The 19338-nt window shown below is 36.1% G+C and overlaps 1 protein-coding gene across 5 annotated transcripts in view; it reads right to left on the bottom strand.

The window, feature by feature from the left end:
• Gale (UDP-galactose 4'-epimerase) overlaps window positions 1–19338 on the bottom strand; it is a 241401-nt gene that overhangs the window by 5508 nt on the left and 216555 nt on the right. For all 5 annotated transcript variants that reach the window (XM_090391234.1, XM_090391232.1, XM_090391233.1 and 2 more), the window contains one exon: window positions 3160–3352. In XM_090391234.1, the coding sequence (XP_090247360.1) occupies window positions 3160–3352 (193 nt within the window). The remainder of the gene's footprint in view (window positions 1–3159; window positions 3353–19338) is intronic.

Genomic DNA, 19338 nt, shown 5'->3' with positions numbered 1-19338 from the left:
TTCAAGAAGATTAGCCTCGTATTTTGTGTTGAATATTATGGCTACTCCTTCTTTTCCTTGATTGTCATTGCCTGAATATAACTTTTTGTATTTATTGCTCAGAAAGATCTCACCAGTTTTGGTCTTTTTTGTTTCAGTCACCCCTATTATGTCGATCTGGTACTTATCTAATTCCTCAGCTAGCTCCATTTCTTTGCCATTCAGGCTTCTTACGTTGATAGTACCGATCTTTAACTCTGCTGATGTTGAGTTGGGGTTTGTTTTCAGATTTGTTCCAGTAGCTGACTTTTCGCTGTTCACCCCGGTTCCCTGGCGAAAACAACGGGGGCCTTGTTTAACCGGGCGACGCCCCAGCCAGAATGAAATTTTGTCATGTTGTACCATCATTTTTTTATTTTGGTTTAACCAATAAGAATACAGTTTGGTCGGTTAAATCCCAAATTGTCAGCCCATCCTCGTTCGTTCAGTATCAAAGTAGATACCCAACAGGGTGCACCACGAGAAGGTGAGGATTGGACATTAGGTCAGAAGCCCTGGTCGGTTCTCGGCATTCCTTTAAAGGCTATGTGGAGGTCTCCTCTCAGTTATACAGCTTTGACCCTTAAGCACCCCGGGCATAAACCTTAGACTTCAAAAAAACCCCCAAAGAAAAAAGTCCAATGGCGTTAAGTCACATGATCTGGGCAGCCAATTCTGATCACCAAAACAGGAAATTATACCACTAGGAAATGACTCGTGCAGTAATTGAATTGTTTCTCGGGCTGTATGGCATGTGGCACTGTCTTGTTGAAACCACATGTCGTCCACATCAATATCTTGCAATTTAGGCACCAAAAACTGGATTATCATGTAGCAATAGCAAGCACCATTAACTATTATTGCCTTACCAGCCGCATTTTCGAAGAAGATTGAATCGATGATGCCTCCAGCCCAAAATCTGCACCAAACAGTGACACATTGTGGATGCATTTGTTTCTCAACAATCACTCATGGATTTTCTGAACCCCAAATGCGACAATTTTGTCAATTAACGAAGCCATCAAGATGAAATGAGCCTCATCGCTGAAGATGATTTTGTTTGAAAAATAAGCATCCACTTGTAGTTGTTCCATAATCCATTCAACGAACTCTCTCGCTGTGTGTGTGGTCAGTAGGCTTCAGTTCTTGAGTCAATTGAACTTTGTAAGCATAAAGATGCAAATCTTTCGTGAGAATATGCTGTAGAGAGCTTCTCGAAATGCCCAATTCAAGACCACGGTGCCGAATTGATGCTCCTGGACTTTCAGCAACACTCTCACGAACTGCTTCGAGGTTTTCTGTTGAATGACTTGTTGAAGGAAAGGCCAGAGTGTATAAGATCACTAATTGATCCAGTTTCCTTGAATTTTTAATTAATCTTTTCACAGTCGATGAAGTTAAATCACTATTCCGACCATATTTTGTATGAAAATTGCGAACTGTAGCTGCCAAATCTTCATTATTTTTAAAATATTGCTCAACAACGAAAATGCATCGTTCTTTCATGTAGCGCTCCATTTTTAATAACCCTGAACTGTCAGCTGTCACGCTGTCTTTTTTTTTCTCGTTGGCAACACTTTACCGCACAAATGACACAAAATTCACGAAATCTTGCGTGAATTTTGGGACACCCTATATATAGGGAACAAGACAAATAAATACCAAAAATCCTTAGGTCTGACATTTAATGAGTTTGAAAAGGCATTTGATTCAATCTCAACATTAGCTATTTTAGAAGTCCTTAAAAATCAAGGAACTGAAAAAACTTATATTGATATACTTAGCCATATATATAACAATTCCACTGAATCTTTAAAATCTGGAATAGATATGAAATTTTCTATAAAAAAAAAGGGAGCAGCTCTAGGAGAAATTTTTAAAAACCTGGATTTGAAAAATAGAGGCATTATGGTAAACGAGAAAGAACTAATTAAAAGAAACACACATATTAACCACAGTGAAAATTATTTAATTATAAATATTTCATCCTAAGTATCTTAGGACATCATCAGTACAGTAGTTTAAAACAATAATAGGAATAACATACAGTTAGGGCGCATGATTACAATAGAATCTCATTAAACGTGCGTAACGTGTTACAGAAGTAAAAAAAATTATTTAACATAATTTATACTAATTGTATAGATAGAGGAGAGGAGTATGTTGAAGAGGATAACAATTAAATTATACAATTGTAATAATAAACCACATTTTTGCAACCAGTCTCGTTATTTAATAGCCACACCTCATATTTTACATTTTTTAAATTTATTAAATAATGTTTCTTTTGCATCAAATTTCTGTTGTCTTACTTCATTAAATAATAATAAGGTGTTGTACAACCTTATCCCAGTCCTGAAGATACTTTCAGGTGCAAACTTTGTTTGCTCACACTTGGATAAAGGATTAAACTAAATTTATTATATAGATGAAAAAAATAAAAAAATTTCAGAAAATCTGTGGAACAATTAAAAGGACACAGAATACAAATACAAGACGAGAAAACTCAAATAAAATTTTATAAAATAATGGCCACTCCCACTCTGTTATATGTTTCAGAAACATGGACAGTTAAAAAGAAAGATTAAAGTAAAATATAAGCTGCAGAGATGAGATTTTTAAGAACAATTAAAGGATACACAAAATTGGACCATATAAGAAATGAAGACATCAGAAAAGAACTAGATATTTATAACATAAACGAAAAGATCAAAAATATAGAGAGAAATGGAAAGAACATCTATCTAGGATGGAAAGATATCAGGTACCAAAAGAGGTGGATAGATATAGATGAGAGAGAGAGAGAGAGAAGAAGACCAGCGACAAGATGCAAAGACCAGAGAAGTCAGAACAGGCAAATGCTTAATCCTTGAAGAGAAGAAGAGAATATTAGGACTCGCCAGTTTCTGTTTATTCTTTGTACAAAATATTGTTTAAACACGTACTCTTGAAAATGATCTCAATATAGGAATCAATAAGTTGTAGTCAGAGTAAATTAAATTATTTTATCATCACTAAAATGCTTTCAATATCTCCAAAAATAAGACAGGATGCAGGGTTAACAACGTCCCACAAAACAATGAGCCAATGTTTATGTTAATATAATTTAGAAATTAGGAGATAAAATAATTTTTGCCTTACACATTTGTAACAATGTGCGCTCTCCCTTCCAACCAAGTTCTTTTTCTGCTAAAGATGGATCAGCATATAACTCATCTACATCTCCATTTCTTCTCTCTACAATGCAGTATGGTATCTTCTTATCTGCAGCTTTTTCAAAAGCTTTTATTACTTCCAGAACTGAGTAACCTTTGCCTGTTCCTAAGTTATAAGCCTGTAAATATATTATTATATATATAATACAGCTATCTAAACAAAGTAGCCATCAATAAATAACTGATAAAAGAATAGTCTTTTTCCATGAGTAAACATTTTTCAAAAAAATTATTTTGAAATAAATAGTTTCAAATGTGAAATACTTTTAAATTGAATTTAGGTGATTAAAGGCATATGCAAATTATCTTTTAAATTTTTGAAAAAAACTTTAAAAGAGATTGTGGCATCAGAAAGAGTCAAATGAAGAAGTGCAAGCAGAAATAGCAAGCTAGGCATACAGTACATCTGAATGCTTATCCGTTTCTCTGTTTTCTTTAGTCTAGTGTTACATACCAGACTAAAGACAGAGAAAGAGATAAGCATTTGGACAAGAAAAAGATATAGGAAGAAAAATAAAGAAAGAAACTGTATATAAATATGGAATTTGATGACTGGTGGGAGGTATATGCTGAATAAATGAGTGAGAAAAGCATGCTTTCTGGGATCAGATATTTGTAATGTAACTGAAGATGTCAGAATGCAGGCAGAGTGAAACAGATATTGTACTAGCAGATATAAATGAAAGAAGACAAATATGGTATGATATGAGAAGATATGAAAATGTAGCTATGTAAAAAGAGAAAAAAACAAAACAAAAGAAGAGCATTTAGAATTGTTTATAATCACAGTATGACAGAAGGGAGAAAAGCAGAGTTATGATAGCAATGAGTTAATCATAGGTTGAGCAGAAGGAATGGTATACAGCATGTGGATGAATGGAATTGTCTCAGCAGGATGGAATGCTTTTGAATGGATTCAGAAATAGGTATTTGGAGAAATGTAAGAACACAAATGTGCTGAGAATCATGGAATGAGAGAGGTATTAAATGTACATGAGTACATTTAATGTATCTCTCATGTAATAAGTCAAGAAGAGGTATACCAGAGAATGGGTTAGGTATCAAGATGATCAAGGCTGAAAGGAAATAAAGTGGGATGGAATAATCCAATAAGGACAGAAGCAAAACAAAAATTAAAAAATAAAAATAAATAAAGGGAACCTGCGGACCTAAGGAGATGTTAACTAATGTTAGAGGTATCAGGAATAATGAGAGAGAAGTTTTTGACATTGGCCGTTTAGGTTGCAAGAGAACTTAGTAAAGACACAAACATGTAAGGAATGTTGCCGATATGGATGACAGTATACAGTACATCTGAGGATCTATCCACTATGAGATAGGGGTAAATACAGCAAAATATATGGGAGATAAAGAAAGATGCACAAGAAATTCTAAAGCTCTATGCATCTAATTGAGAAAATACATTGTTGGTTGCTGTAAATAGGACTGGGGATGCAAAAGAAGAATTAGATGAAATATATACAAATCAGTTCAATAAACATGTCAAGAGTAATCATTATGGGGACAATATACTGGAAGCAGGACAGGAAGCAGACAAGAAGAGTGTTGGATCTGGTGACAGCACTAAAGGTGCCTTTGCTCCTCTAACTGGTGAGAGTTGCATATAGCCTTAACCCTGGCAGGTGATGAAGCATGAGGCATTTTCAATTAAAATAGGTAGGTAATGTTTAAGGTTTATTGGTGCAAGGAAATAATTATGACGGAATATACTCAGACCTACAGAGCAGAAATTATAATAAACTTAAAAATAGTTTAGAGGAGCACTTTGGCATCAGAAAAATACAAGGGAAATTTGTTAGCAATGTACAGGAAAGGGTCAAGAGATGTTTGATGAATGTGATATCAGACTACATTCCCAGAAAATGAACACGGTGAAGGTTAAATAAATGAGTAACATTGCTAAGCAGGATCTGCACAAAAAGAAACTGTGAAAGAGCAATATTACAAAAACTCAATGTGAATACAGAAATGAGATATCCCCATATGCATTAACAATTGATGATCAAAATGATTAAGTCTCAGCAGTTGCTGAATCCCAAGGGATTGAAAAGAGAGTTCCATTACATAAAGGACAATCTGAGACATAGGTAACATATTACAGTCCACTCAGTATTTCAAGAGTGGTGGCAATTAGGATGGTGAAACAGCTGGCTGAGGCTATAATTCAGGACTGGGAGGAATAAAAATCTGATAAGGGGCATAGAACAACTTTAGGAGGATTAGGTTATGACTTAATAATTTATTCACTTTGTATAATGAAGTGACAATTGAGTTAGCTTCATGGAAATGATTACATCGATATCAGGTTATTACATACACTAGAAAATATGACAGAGCATATTTTCTAGAAGTCTAGAAGAATACAGGTAGCCAACAGGGTCGGGTTGTTGGTCAGTTGGGATAATGAGAAACTAAGGCTGTTAATAACATGCTCTCTGGTCAGTGTGTCTGTACATTGAGGAATGAGAAATCATTCACCTCTCACTCATCTTCAAATGTGTTCTTTTCTGTTCAAAACATTACTTCTCTTCCTCTCAACTCCTAACACTTTATAAATTTCAAATATTACTAACCTTGGAATATTGTTCCCACATTTAGGGTGGTGCACTCAATACCTCCCTAACAATTCTTGATGATATTCAGAAGAGGACAATACACTTAATAGATAACCCTTCCCTCACAGACTGACTGCCTTCAGTTCTGCACTGTGCCTTTTTTATAAGTACTTTCATGGGCACTGCTCTTCTGAATTGGCCACTGGAATTCCTCCACTTTCTTCTAACCACTTAAGAACTAGAGCAATCAGGCCACCTGGTCCAACTCCAAACATACCAAACAAACTTATCATCTTCCTTCATTATATCCACCTCTATTCTTTGGAACAATCTCCCCCATTTTGTTTTTCCCCCTGAGTACACATCCAACTCTTTAATAAACATATCAGTAGGCTACCTCTTTTTCCTTGATCACTTGCCCACACATGGCACTGTAGTGTTATAGGTCCTGTGACTTTTCTGTCTGTTGTCCACTTTTGCAGGAGACATACTGCAAAAGTGGACAACAGACAAACTAAAAAGAATCACAAGTCAGCCCTACCTTCCTGAGGAGTAGCTTGCTTACACAAATGGGGTGGGGGTGCGGGAGATGCACTGCTAGATAGTAAATGGAATGAACATGAAAGTAAGGTCTCTAGTTTCCATCAACTCTCCCTCCTCACATGCAGTGCAGGCAAAACCCTTCAAGAAAATGTAAATACACTGCAGACCAGGACTATTAAAGGGCTGTCAATGCGCAACACACAGCCCCCCCCCCCCTTCACAGTCAAATCATCCCCACCTTCCTGTGGTATAGCCAATTTCTACAAATGGGGCTCTGGCGAACCTGGTGAGCAATGCTGCTGCAAAAATATATCTTCTCTAGTTGGAGGAAATGCAGACTAGAACTCTAGGTGTCTTTCACTGGCTGGTGAAATACCACCACCTTGCTTATTAGAGACCTGAAGTGGCTGCAGCTATGTTTGATCACTAGAGAAAGAGTTTTGGTTTTTGTCCTCCCCCACGACTCTTCCCACATGCAGTGAGAGTGATACCCTCAATGACACACAAATTTCACTGTAGGGGCCTGGACCCTTCCCTATTCAAGGGTACAGCAGTAAAACAGTTCTGCAGGCCACCTGCTGGTTAGTACATGGGACCAAACCAATTAGTAATGAATCTGGAAGCTTCCCGATCAGCAAGCGTCAAATCCTACAACCACATATTTTGCCAGTTCGTGACTGGAGAAAAAAAACAAATACTGTGGCTGCAGGGAGAACTGTCGAGGCTACATATGGACAAGAGACTGAGTTTCCTCTGTGTGGACAGTTATGTTTGAAGGTTTGTCACCTCTTCATTGAGTACTGTAATTCCTTTTTATTTTTTCTTCACCAAATACAATGACCACAAACCAAAGAAATGCAATTTTACTGGGGATCCCAAAAATTCTCTCAAAAAAACAGTTTAAAAAATAAAAATAAAAAACAAACAAAAAAAAAATCAACCAAAAATCCATAAAAGAAAACAACAGAAATGCAATGAAAAATAACCCACCAATATTATTTATTCATATCCTATCCTATACCGACCGGCTAACTTAGCTATGGTGAGGAAGATCCTTAAGCTCCTCACGTCATCGACGGGAATCGAACCTAGGACACTCCTTCCCCAGGCATATGGTTGCGAAACGCATAGCCACTAGGCTACTGGTGCAGACACATTATTTATTAGAAAAAAAAGTTTCCAGACACACTTCATCAACACGTGTGGCCTAAACAGCAACATAAATGAAGTGCACCAACACCTATAGTTATCCTAACCAGAATTACTATTCCTAGCAGAACTCCACTATCCACCTCAACTTTCCAAACTATGCATTACATGGTTCATTCTACCACAAGGGCAGCACTTGTGCATTCTTCAGAACTGACACACAATGCCAGAGATTGTAAAGCATCGAATCTTCACTGTTTGATTTGCTTTGGCCCTACCAAATTAACCTGTCCTTTTAATATGTTCTCTTTATCACTCACCAAACTCCATTAACCACTCTGATCTCTTCAACTATCTTTCTTTAAAGCTCGACTTTCTGTGGTTGAAATACCGCAAAAGGGAGGTCATCCTTCTAGGGGACTTCAATATACAACTCATATAGATTCCCTTCTCCAGTTTCACCGATCAAGCAGGCAGGAATGCTGAGGTGTCTGCCATCATGTCCTTTTGTACTATAAGGGTGCCAAATTGGACAACCTCTGTGACTTCCATTTCTACTTCCCATGGTTTGACTTTTGGATCAGTTCTTCTGATTCAAATGCCTGCTCAAACCGAATAACAGAAATCATCCTCACAGGAATGAGGGCTTTCATCTCTTATTCTACTTCAAATTCTCAGCCACCATTCAAGTCTTGGTTCTCAAAAAAGTGTGCCAATGCATTAAGAGAAAAAACCTCTGCATACCACAAATGGTTCAAGACCAAAACTTCAGCTGCTTACTCTGCAGCTCACAACAGTTGTAAAAGAATCATCACTAAGTCTAAATTAGACTTTGAAAGGAACAAATGCTGCAAAGTTGCCTCCAGCCCAAATGGCTGTTGCTCCTTCTGGTCCCATGCAAAGGCCATTGGGTGCAACTTCTGTCCACCCAGGTTTTCACCACTCTCAAATCAAGATGGTACTGTAGTTGCCTCAACTGAAGACAAAGCCGACTTACTGGCATCACACTTCTCTTCCAATTCTTGTATTGATAATCGGGGCAAAGTTCCCTCTATTCCACCAAGAATGGCTACCTCCATGTCAAACATAGTCTTCTGCCAAAAAAATCCAAAGAATCTTTAATAACCAGAACACAAACAAGGCATCTGGTACTGATGGTATCCCACTTACTGTGTTAAACAATTGTGCCCCAGAATTAGCATCTATCCTGTATCACCTCTTCAATCTATCCTATTCAACTAGCATCTACCCTACAACATGTAAACAGGTCCACATCCAGCCCATCCCAACAAAAGGTGATAAAAGTCAACCAATGAACTACCATCTGCTCTAAATTCTGTTCTCTATAAAATTCTTCTTCTTATTATTATTATTGTTATCGCCAGACCTTCATGGAGTACAGAGATCCATTGCAGGAGGTCCCACTCACATGAATAGCTCATCATACCTCGACTTAAATGCATTCACTGTCCCTGCACTCACCACACTCTCAGGCAATGCATTCCAATCACCCATCACTCTCCATGCAAAAAATCAACTCCTCATCCCTTTGCTCACACCACCTTATACTTCTAGGGATGGTCTCATTCTTCACCTGTCTCTAGACATTCTATGAAAAATCTCATGTACGTTAATCTGGTATTTAGCAACTTGATCACGTTCTATAATAATATTGCCATTGAACTAGACAAGGGGAATGGATACACCATGATACTTTTGGATTTTGTTAAGGTTTTTGATAGAATACACAGGGCCAGCGGAAGCGGGCATGCAGTGCATGCGGGCGCCGGGACACGGGTCATAAGTTCATTTTTAAGAAACAAAATTTTTATCAAAAAAACAAAAAATTCTTAGAATGATCAATATTAAAATAAATAAGGCCGGATACACCGAATAAAAATTTTTAAAAATTGTATATTGCCAGCTGTTTACAATTTTGCAGTGAGAGCAGGCTAAATGCTTGCCTCCAGAATCTAAAGTGAAACGGTGAACGGTTTTTATGCGGAGAAACGAATTTTCGTACAAAACATTTGTTGCTACGTAACCAGTCATGTGATACTGTAAGAACTCGATTGTAGCTTAAATATTCCAAAGCACATTACATTCGATTGTTTACTTAGGTTAAGTCCCATGTGAATATTGTAAAAATAAACTTTGTCTCTGCATAGTTTGTTTTAGATGTTATTGTAAATAACACTCTGGAAGTTAACTGTATACACTGCTTTAATAAGAATATGTTAGAGTGTTAAAAACAAAGGCAATGTTTATATCGCCGAAGCTGCATGTAATAGATCTACACGGCGGCATTAGAAAGATTGTTATTAAAATTTGTTTGTATGAGAAAGGCTTGCAGGCTCTAAGTGTAAACATCTGCTAAGTCAGTCAGAAAGGTTCAAACAACTTTCCGATGGCAGGCAACTTATAATGAAAAGAAAGCGGAGGAGAACAAAAGGCGTGCTGAACTTGAAACTTAAGATGAAAGAATCATACTGATTCTTTGGGGGTTGCCAAACTTCATGCAAGGTCTCAGAGGAGGTATAATAAAAAGGGACTGAAGCAAACAGAAGGGGGTGCACGGATCCAGAGATTGCTGCAGAAGTAGAGGGGGCCCGGTTCCAGACGTTGCCGAAGAGAGAGAGAGCTGCTCGGTTGCAGACATCGTCAGAGAGCATCCCAGATCCAGATGTTGGTTGAGAAAGGAGCTTTCCGCTTCCAGAAAGGAGCTTCTCGGTTCGAGATGTCGCTAGAGAGAAACGACTTCTAGGCCACAGCCAGGGCTTTCAAATTGCCGAAAGTAGAAGAAGTCCCAAACGCCGTAGAAGAGAAAAGCTTACAGTCCAGAGGGATACTGATTGACAGTTGACAACAGTTTCATTTTTCTTGGAGGCGGCATTTTCAGTTTCTTAGAGGCAGCAATTCAAGCTACTTGAGACGGCAGTCGTCCAGGCAAAAGGCGAGGCAAATTTCCCAAATAACCTTCGCTCGTAAACTTTTCTTTTTGCCGTGGGAAAATAACATTTTTCCGGAACTGTACGAGTCCTGCTACATTTCCAATTGATATAGCTGAAGCCAAAATTCCAGATGAAGATCTGAGATGAAAGAATTGCCATAGAACTTAGTGAAAGACTTTTGACTAATTATGAGATACAGAGCCTTTGTAAGTTCAAAACTCTTATATAATTCCTTTTATAGTTGTATTACAAAGACTTTTAAGATATATGTTAAATGTTTATTAAGGTTAAGAAGTGTCCTTAAGAGAATCAATTGGCATGTTAGAAATTGATATCAATTTTGTAAAGATAACTTAACAGAGAGATTTCGGTAACCTCTTTGTGAGTAAGCTTAGAGTTTAATAAGTAAAATTTGTAAACTGAAAGTAGATAACGTTTTGTGTTATAGGAAGTATTTTAAAGTTAAAGAAAAAAGGTTGTAAATTTTGCTAGAGTTTTTATAGAAGGATAGAGAAAGCAATCTCCCTAATGTTTAAATGCATGTACATTTCTTAGTAATGTAAATAAATGTTATTTGACTTTCTTGTAAACACAGCACGTAATAATATAAACAAGAGAGATTCTGAGAGAGAAAGTGTGCACAGCTACATCAGAATAACGGAGAATAAAGTACAGGGTGTTCGGGATAAATTTGACAGTTTCGTAAGGAAAAAGAAAATCTTCTTTGTATCTATTAAATTTAATGAATTGACAAAAAAACATTACAGGCAGAGTTCATTACAATACTATCAACAAGATTTACTCAAAATAACCACCATTAGCATCGATCACAGCTTCAATTCTGCTTCGGAACCTCGAACAACTGATGCTACAGTCTCCCTGGGAAGGGCCGCAAAAACTGTTTTAATTTTATCCATTAACTGGGCTTTTGTATTACTGGAAGTGCGATTGGTGTCTTTTTCAACTGCGCCCCATACAAAATAATCCATGGGGTTAAGGTCTGGGGAGTTTGGAGGCCAAACATTTGGACTGGTGAAGTCGTAGAAATTTTCAGACAACCATTTTTGACTTTTCCCAGAGGTGTGGCAAGGGGCCGAATCCTGCTGCCATACATACGGCCTACCATTGGCTACCCTTGTTATCCAGGGCTTGACTACAGTTAGCAACTCCACGAACAAAGCCCGAATTCCAATGCCAGGGTTCTTCAACACCTGTTCCTGCAGATTTGCGAGGAATTCTGCTGTACGAACGCAATCAGATCGTCTGCTAGGGATCTTTCTTCTTGCTACATCCTCGTAGTCACCATTGCAAGTCTCTAGTTCATGCCTGATTGTTTTTACTGTATTCAGGGAGCATTGGGCAGCAGTCGTAATATCCTTATTTTGATGGCGGGCACGAATCATCATGATACAAGTTATTCTCTTCCATGATTCAGGTGGGTTCCAGCTATCCATCCTTTCTGACATCTTGTATATGAATGAAGAAGGGTCCAAACTTTTAAATGCAGAGAAGTGTGTGTTAATACATGTAACTTACGGAAAAATATAATTAATTATAAATATGTCAAATTTATCCCGAACACCCTGTATAAAGTAAAGAAAAAAGACATTACAAGTAATTAATAGAAATTACAAGTATACAAAGTTAAAATAATAATAAAATTTTACAATGTCGCAGTAATGACAGGATAGCAATAGTAGATTTATATCAGTATGCATCTCAATAGGCTACTGAGAGTAGCGCAGTGTGAACTATTGTTTCATCTCTGTGTCGTTTTGTGTAATAATTTCTTGTGGGTATAAAATAGAAATGGAATCAAAAATTAAAAAAAGTTATCTGGTGCACAAAATCGTAAGCACCATGCTGCGAAAGAAGCAGATGTTAAGAAACAAACTGAGGCTCTTAATAAATTTGTTAAAATATTCTAATGTAGATTGTAACCAACTCGATACATCAGAAATCAGAGTTAACGAACTGTGCACATCATCCAGTTTGGATGAAAGTACTATTACAACTGTTGAACAAGATAATAAGACACAGGATTTAAGTGAAAAACAGTTAGGAGAAGATTTAGTTGTAGTTGACCACGAAACTAACACATTGTTAGACTCTGTAAATTTAGAAGATCCAGGTGAACGGGGAAAATATTGATGAAAAATTACGAGTTGTTTTAATTGAAATGGGGCCTGTTCAAAAGAAAAATATAATATATCCCAGAGATACATATGGTCGTAAATTTGATGACACGTATTATAATAGAAAAATGGAAAACGGGGAGCTCGTGCCAAGAACATGGCTCATTTATTCCGAAACTTTAAATTCTGCTTTTTGCTTTTGTTGCAAACTTTTCGCACCTACTGAATCAAGTAGTCTTGTAGAAGGTTATAACGATTGGAGAAATGTAAGTACAACTTTGCATAGACATGAGAACAGTTTAGCTCACATGAAAAATTCATAAAATGGAAAGAACTTGATAAAAATTTAAAAAACAAAACTACTATTGATTGCCAGACACAAAGCATGTATGAAATGGAAAAGAAACATTGGATGAGTGTTTTAGAATGCTTGATTGAAATTATAAAATTCCTTGTAGCGTTTGGCAGATCATCTGATAAATTATATGAAAGGAATAACGGCAATTTTTTAAAATTAGTCGAACTGTTTGCGAAGTTTGATCCTGTTATGGAAAATCATGTTGAAAGGGCCCTACAAGGAAACAATAGAGTACACTATTTGAGTAAAGAGTCAAAATGAAATATTGGAAACTTTAAGTAATGCAATCAGGATTACAATTTTATTATCAATTTGAAAATCTAAATATTATTCCATAATTTTAGACTGCACACCTGATGCAAGTAAAACAGAAGAAATGACCATTATTATTCGCTTTGTTTCCTGTGACAATGGAATTGTCAAGATTAGGGAAAACCTTTTAGGTTTTGCAGATATATCAGATTCCACAGGACATGGTTTATGTGCAACAATAGTGGAACAACTGGAAAAATGGAATATTCCCATTGAAGACATGCGATGTCAAGGGTATGATAATGGGGCAAATATGAAAGGGATAAAATATGGGCTCCAAAATTTGCTTTTGAACAAAAATTCTCGAGCTTTTTACGTGCCATATGCTGCTCATATTCTAAATTTAATCATTAACGATGCAGCCAAAGTGAATGCAGATACAATTAGTTTGTTTGCAATTATTCAAGATATATATAATTTCTTTTCATTCTCTAACAAACGTTGGGCAATCCTTTTAAAGTTGGTAAAAAATTTAACATTGAAACAGCCATCAGAAATGCGATGGGAAAGTAAAATTAATGCAATTCACCCTCTACGATATCAGTTACGAGAAATTTACGATGAACTTTTTGAAATTTTAAATAATGAAAATTTTAATAAAGAAATTCAGCATGAAGCACAAACATTATGTGCTAAAATAAAGAACTTCAAATTTATTTGTTCTCTTGTAATTTGGCATGATTTACTTAACAGAATAAAGGCTGAGTAAAATGCTTCAAGACAAAAATATGAACATTACACTTGCTTTAGAATCTATCGAAAACTTAAAAATATTCTTACAAGAGTATCGATCAGATACAAATTTCAAAGAAGTTCTAAAAACGGCAAAAGAACTGAGTGAAGAGGTGGATGAAGAACAAGAATTTAAAAGTGGTACGGAAGTTCGACGACGAAAGAAGACACGACAATTTGACTATGAGCATCATGACGAAATGCCAAAATCGCCAGAAGATAAATTTAGAGTGAATGTGTTTTATACACTTCTATACGTTGCAATGTGTTCGTTAAGAGAACGTTTTGAACAACTAAAAACATATTATATTATGATAATTTCAATTTACCGTATAGATTACTACAAATTAATAAAGATTTACGAAAAAATTGCGACGATTTAGAGATTCTCTTGATGGACGGCAACAATAAAGACATAAATGAAATAGAACTACATGACGAGTTATGTGCTTTCTGGGATATTTTTCGAAAGGATAATTTAGATATTCACAACACTTTCGATATTCGTAATTTTATTGTGTCCAATAATTTATCTTTACCTAAGTTTTCAATTGCTTTAAGAATACTATTAACCTTACCTGTTAGTGTAGCGAGCAGTTAACGTTCCTTTTCCAAGTTGAAATTGATTAAAACCTACTTAAGAACAAGTATGTCACAAAAAAGGCTTTTTAGTTTGGCATTAATAGCTATTGAAAATGATGTATGTGCGGAATTAGACGTTAAGACCATTATTTCTAATTTGGTGAATATGAAATGAAGAACCGTAAAATTTTAATAAAAAAATTTCAAGTATATTTATGTAATTTAATTTATTTTCCGTTATTCTGTAAAGATTTTATTTTTTGAATACTTATATTAATATTAATAAAATGTTCTAATTATTATTTCCGAATGCTTTTCTTATTTTCTCATCTATCTTGAGTTTCTTTTAATTTCCTAAAAGATAGTTCCACTTATAAAAATTATTAAAAAATTTTTACAATTTACTAATTTAAAGAATTTAGGAAAATGGAAGAATTTTTTAAACTTTAGTTCAAATAAATTTTAACTTTAATTAAAATTCATTTTAATTTTCTTAGCGATTTAGGTCGGTGAGAAGGCTATAATCCCTGTATCGTTATATTCAACGATTAAAGTGAAGTGGCTTTATCAAAATTTATTTTAACTTTTGAGAATTTTTTGAATATTCGGGTTTTTAATGATTATCCTGCCTAGTCAACACTGCCGGTTCGTTACATTTAGCAAACCAACATGTGGCTGTTCTGTCAAAATTTATTTAAGAAATTTCAAATAATTTAAATTTTTATTATCGTAAAAGAATCGCACACGCCTGGATCGTTACAGGGGCACTTAGATAGACATTGCATGCGGGCGGCAAAGACCATAGCGCTAGCTCTGAGAATACAGCATGGAGGACTGCTGCATAAATTGGAAAATATTATTATTATTATTATCTGAGACCTCCAGGGAGTCAAGGACTCATCGAGGGAGGCCATAAATTACCCAATCCAGCTATCATACCTTTCCTTAAATTCATTTATACTAGATGCACTCTCAACCTCTAAGGGTAAATTATTCCACCTAGTCACTGCTCTCTGGGAGAAAAACCTAGCTCTTACCCCTTTCTTGACTGCGAACAACCTTAACCTCCATGGATGCACCCCACATGTTCTCTCCCCACTTTCCATATAATGAAAAATTTCATCATTTGAAATGCTATAACACCCATTCAAAAGTTTACAGACCTCTATCATATCATCCCTCTTTCTCCTGTTAGCCAGCATCTGCAATCCACATATTCGCAATCTGTCCTCATAATATAAATCCCATAATTGGGATATAATCTTTTGTAACTCTTCTTTGCACCCTTTCTACAGCTTCTTTATTCCCTTGGAACCCGGGAGACCAAATCTGCGCACAGTAATCCAGGTGTGGTCTTATCAAAGCCTTATAAAGAGGCAAAATGACTTACTTATCCTTACATCTCAAGGTTCGCTTCAACATAGCAATTATCCTCTGAGTTACATTTGCAACTTTTGCTATGTGACCTTTGAACTTTAAATTCTTATCTACTAATACACCAAGATCCTTTGCCTCTTCAGTTTCTTGTAGCATAACCCCGCTAATATAATATGGCGTTGGAACTCTAATCATGCCATAGTACATAACTTTACACTTGCTAACATTAAACTGACAGCCATTTTCATTTGCCCAGATTTCCAGTCTATTCAAATCGGTTTGTAATTGCTGAATATCAGTGGCATCCCTGATAGCTCTGCCTATATTCACATCATCAACAAACAATTGCACATCTGATGATAGACCCTGCTTGATGTCATTAATGTATAGATCGAACAATAATGGTCCAAAGACTGAACCCTGAGGTTCACCACTGGTTACCTTAAATCTGACAGATTCACACCACTTTTATACCACTTCACACTTTATACACCACTTTTTGATATCTTTCTGTGAACCATTCCCTGATCCAAGTCAATAGATTATATTCATATTCTCCAGTTTACGAAACAGCCTGTCGTGTGGTATAGTTCGTCCACCGTTTGTAGGTCCCTGCTTCGCGTCTTTTCAAGAATAGTCGATTCATGCTGAAGAGGAGAAAGAAATGAAGGACGTCCGAATTGGTCGCCAACACGCGAAATCACGTGCTTTATACGTAAAATTTCTCGATTGTTATACAAGCAACATAGTTAACTACAATAATCATAAAAGAGAAGTTAATTTTCTGACCGGTAATAATAAACAACTCATCCCACTATACAGTCTGATTACCCTATTATCGGAATGGATTCTCCTTTTTCTGAGATGCGCAGAAGTGTCGAAGGATCTCTAATCGATGGGCGAACTATATCCTATCAAATACCTTAGAAAAATCCAACGTTGTCATAGTGTATTTATTCCCTTTATCCACCTCGGCCGTAATACTGTCAAAAAATATGAGCAAATTGCTAAAACATGACCTTCCTTTAGTAAACCCATGCTGCACCTTGCAGAGTATTGTTTGTTTTTCTACCCATTTCTGTATGCGAGTTCTTACCAACTTCTCTAAAATCTTCACTACCACACCAGAGATACTAAAAGGTCGGTAGTTAGACACATTAGTTTTTTTCATATGGTTTGGATTATAAAATAATAGCATGGATAAGAGGATGGCTGACTGACATATCAAAAAGCGGTATATGGGGGGATGTGAGTCTGCAAAACTGATCAGGCTAAGGATCTTGGTGTGTTAGTAGATAGCAAGTTGAAGTTCAGAAGCCATGTAAGAAAGGTTGCAAATAAAACTCAAAAGATAATTGTAATGCTGAAATGAACTTTCACATGTAAAGATAAGGATTTCATTTTGAATCTTTATAAGGCCTTGATAAGACCTCATTTGGACTATTGGGCAGAGGTCTGGTGGTTTCTGTTGCGATTCTGATACAGTAAAGAGAGTGCAAAGGAGAGTGTTATAAAAATTATATTAGGATTATAGAATTCTGATTATGAAGACTGATAATTTGTAGACTGCAGACACTAGCAAACAGGAGAAAGAGGGGTGATATGATTGAGACTTATAAACTTCTGAAAGGGTCATAGAGGATTTCATTTGATGGAATTTTTCATTTTATGGAGCATGGGGAAAGGGTAAGGTGGCATCCTTAGAAGCTGAGAAGGAATGTTGTTAAGAAGGGGGGGGGGAAGTGAGGGCTAGATTTTTCTCACAGTGGTGCATGATTGGAATGGATTGCCATTGGATGTTCTGTGTGCAAGTAGTGTGAATGAATTCAAAAACAAGTATGATAGCTGGTGCTTGTATATGGACTCCCTGGATGTCTTTCTCAATAATAATAATAATTACCCCTTACCAACTTATATGTCTTGATCATGTCCCCTCCCTTCCTTCTATCCACTAGGCCAGTGTTTCTCAAAGTGTGGTACATGTACCCCCAGGGGGGGGGGGACGAGAAAGGTCGTTATGTAGCAATTAGAGACAACCAGGATAAAATGGCACTAACTAATGAATCACATCTCCTCTCCAACAGAAATTGCTGTATAGACCAAGAAAAACCATATGTTGCCGGTGGAACATATGGTTTTTCTTGACACCACCCCGTTGCTAACGTATTAAAACTAAGAAATATATAGTGAATGTGTTTCAGATATTATGGAATTCGGTTGAAGGGAATTAGCATTTCAACTCAACTGTTGAAATGCTAATTTGTCTTTGGTTCGCACGATCTTTTGTTAATACTGCACCAATCATATGCAGTTATTCGCTGCTCTACGTATCTGAAGTCTTGTAAATTACTGGTAATTTTTGCTTGAAATAATGGGAAAGAAGATGATGCTATTTGGGTAGATGACTTTGACGATACACACAAAGAAACTGTTCTCGATGCCAAAAGTAGTGATAGCGAGTAGGAGCTTCTTGGTAAGTCACACCATTTTCATTTTTTTTCTGAAAACTTTAGTTTCCAAAAATTCCTGCATGTATCTTGCAACATGATTTTTTTAGCTTTCATTTTGGGAAAAAAGTTAGAGTTATATTCGAGTAAATGCAGTATTTTTTTTAGCTTTCAAATTCTTACGTATGGATCACTGGTTAAAGATTGGATTTATAAATCCCCCAAAAGAGAGCAATATAGCAAATACAAGAAAACGTTGATACTGCATCAAATGAAATCGATGAGTGTGTCATCTGGCATCTCTAGGAAACCAAAATTTAAAAATAAATCATATTTTTTGTTTATATGAACATATAAATTAAAATAAAATAGATATTTAATTTTAATGAATTAATTAGGGGTACTTGGTAATAATAAAAATTTAAGAAGGGGTAAGCGGATATCTGAAGTTTGAGAAACACTGCACTAGGCTATGTAAATTCTCTCAATCTGTCCATATATTCCACATTCCAGAGACCACAAAACAACTTAGTCAATCATCTCTGAACTTTCTCCAAAATCTCACATTTTGTTGAAAACCTGGCAACAAAATCTGCACACAGTAATCCATATGCAGCCTGATCAAAGCCTTGTAAAATGGAATCTAAACATCCTTAATTCAACACATCATTCTCATAATCCACTGTGTTGTCCTCACATTTTTATAAAGATATCCATGAAATTTCAAGTCCCTATCCACCAGACCTCTAAAATATTCCCACCAATCCTATCTTTGAATCCCAAATTTTATAACCTTACAATCTGCAAACATTAAATCGACATCCCCACCCATTCAGACAGTCTATTCTTCTTGCAAAGCTACATCTGCTCTACTTCTCATGTTCCCCAACTTTGCATTATCTGCAAACAACTGTATATCACCATTTAAACCATTTTCATTGTC

Source organism: Typopeltis vanoorti, chromosome 4 (genome assembly GCF_054136105.1).
Source record: "Typopeltis vanoorti isolate ZY-2024b chromosome 4, IOZ_Tvanoo_1.0, whole genome shotgun sequence".
Taxonomy (NCBI): domain Eukaryota; kingdom Metazoa; phylum Arthropoda; class Arachnida; order Uropygi; family Thelyphonidae; genus Typopeltis; species Typopeltis vanoorti.
This window is presented reverse-complemented; position numbering and strand designations above follow the sequence as displayed.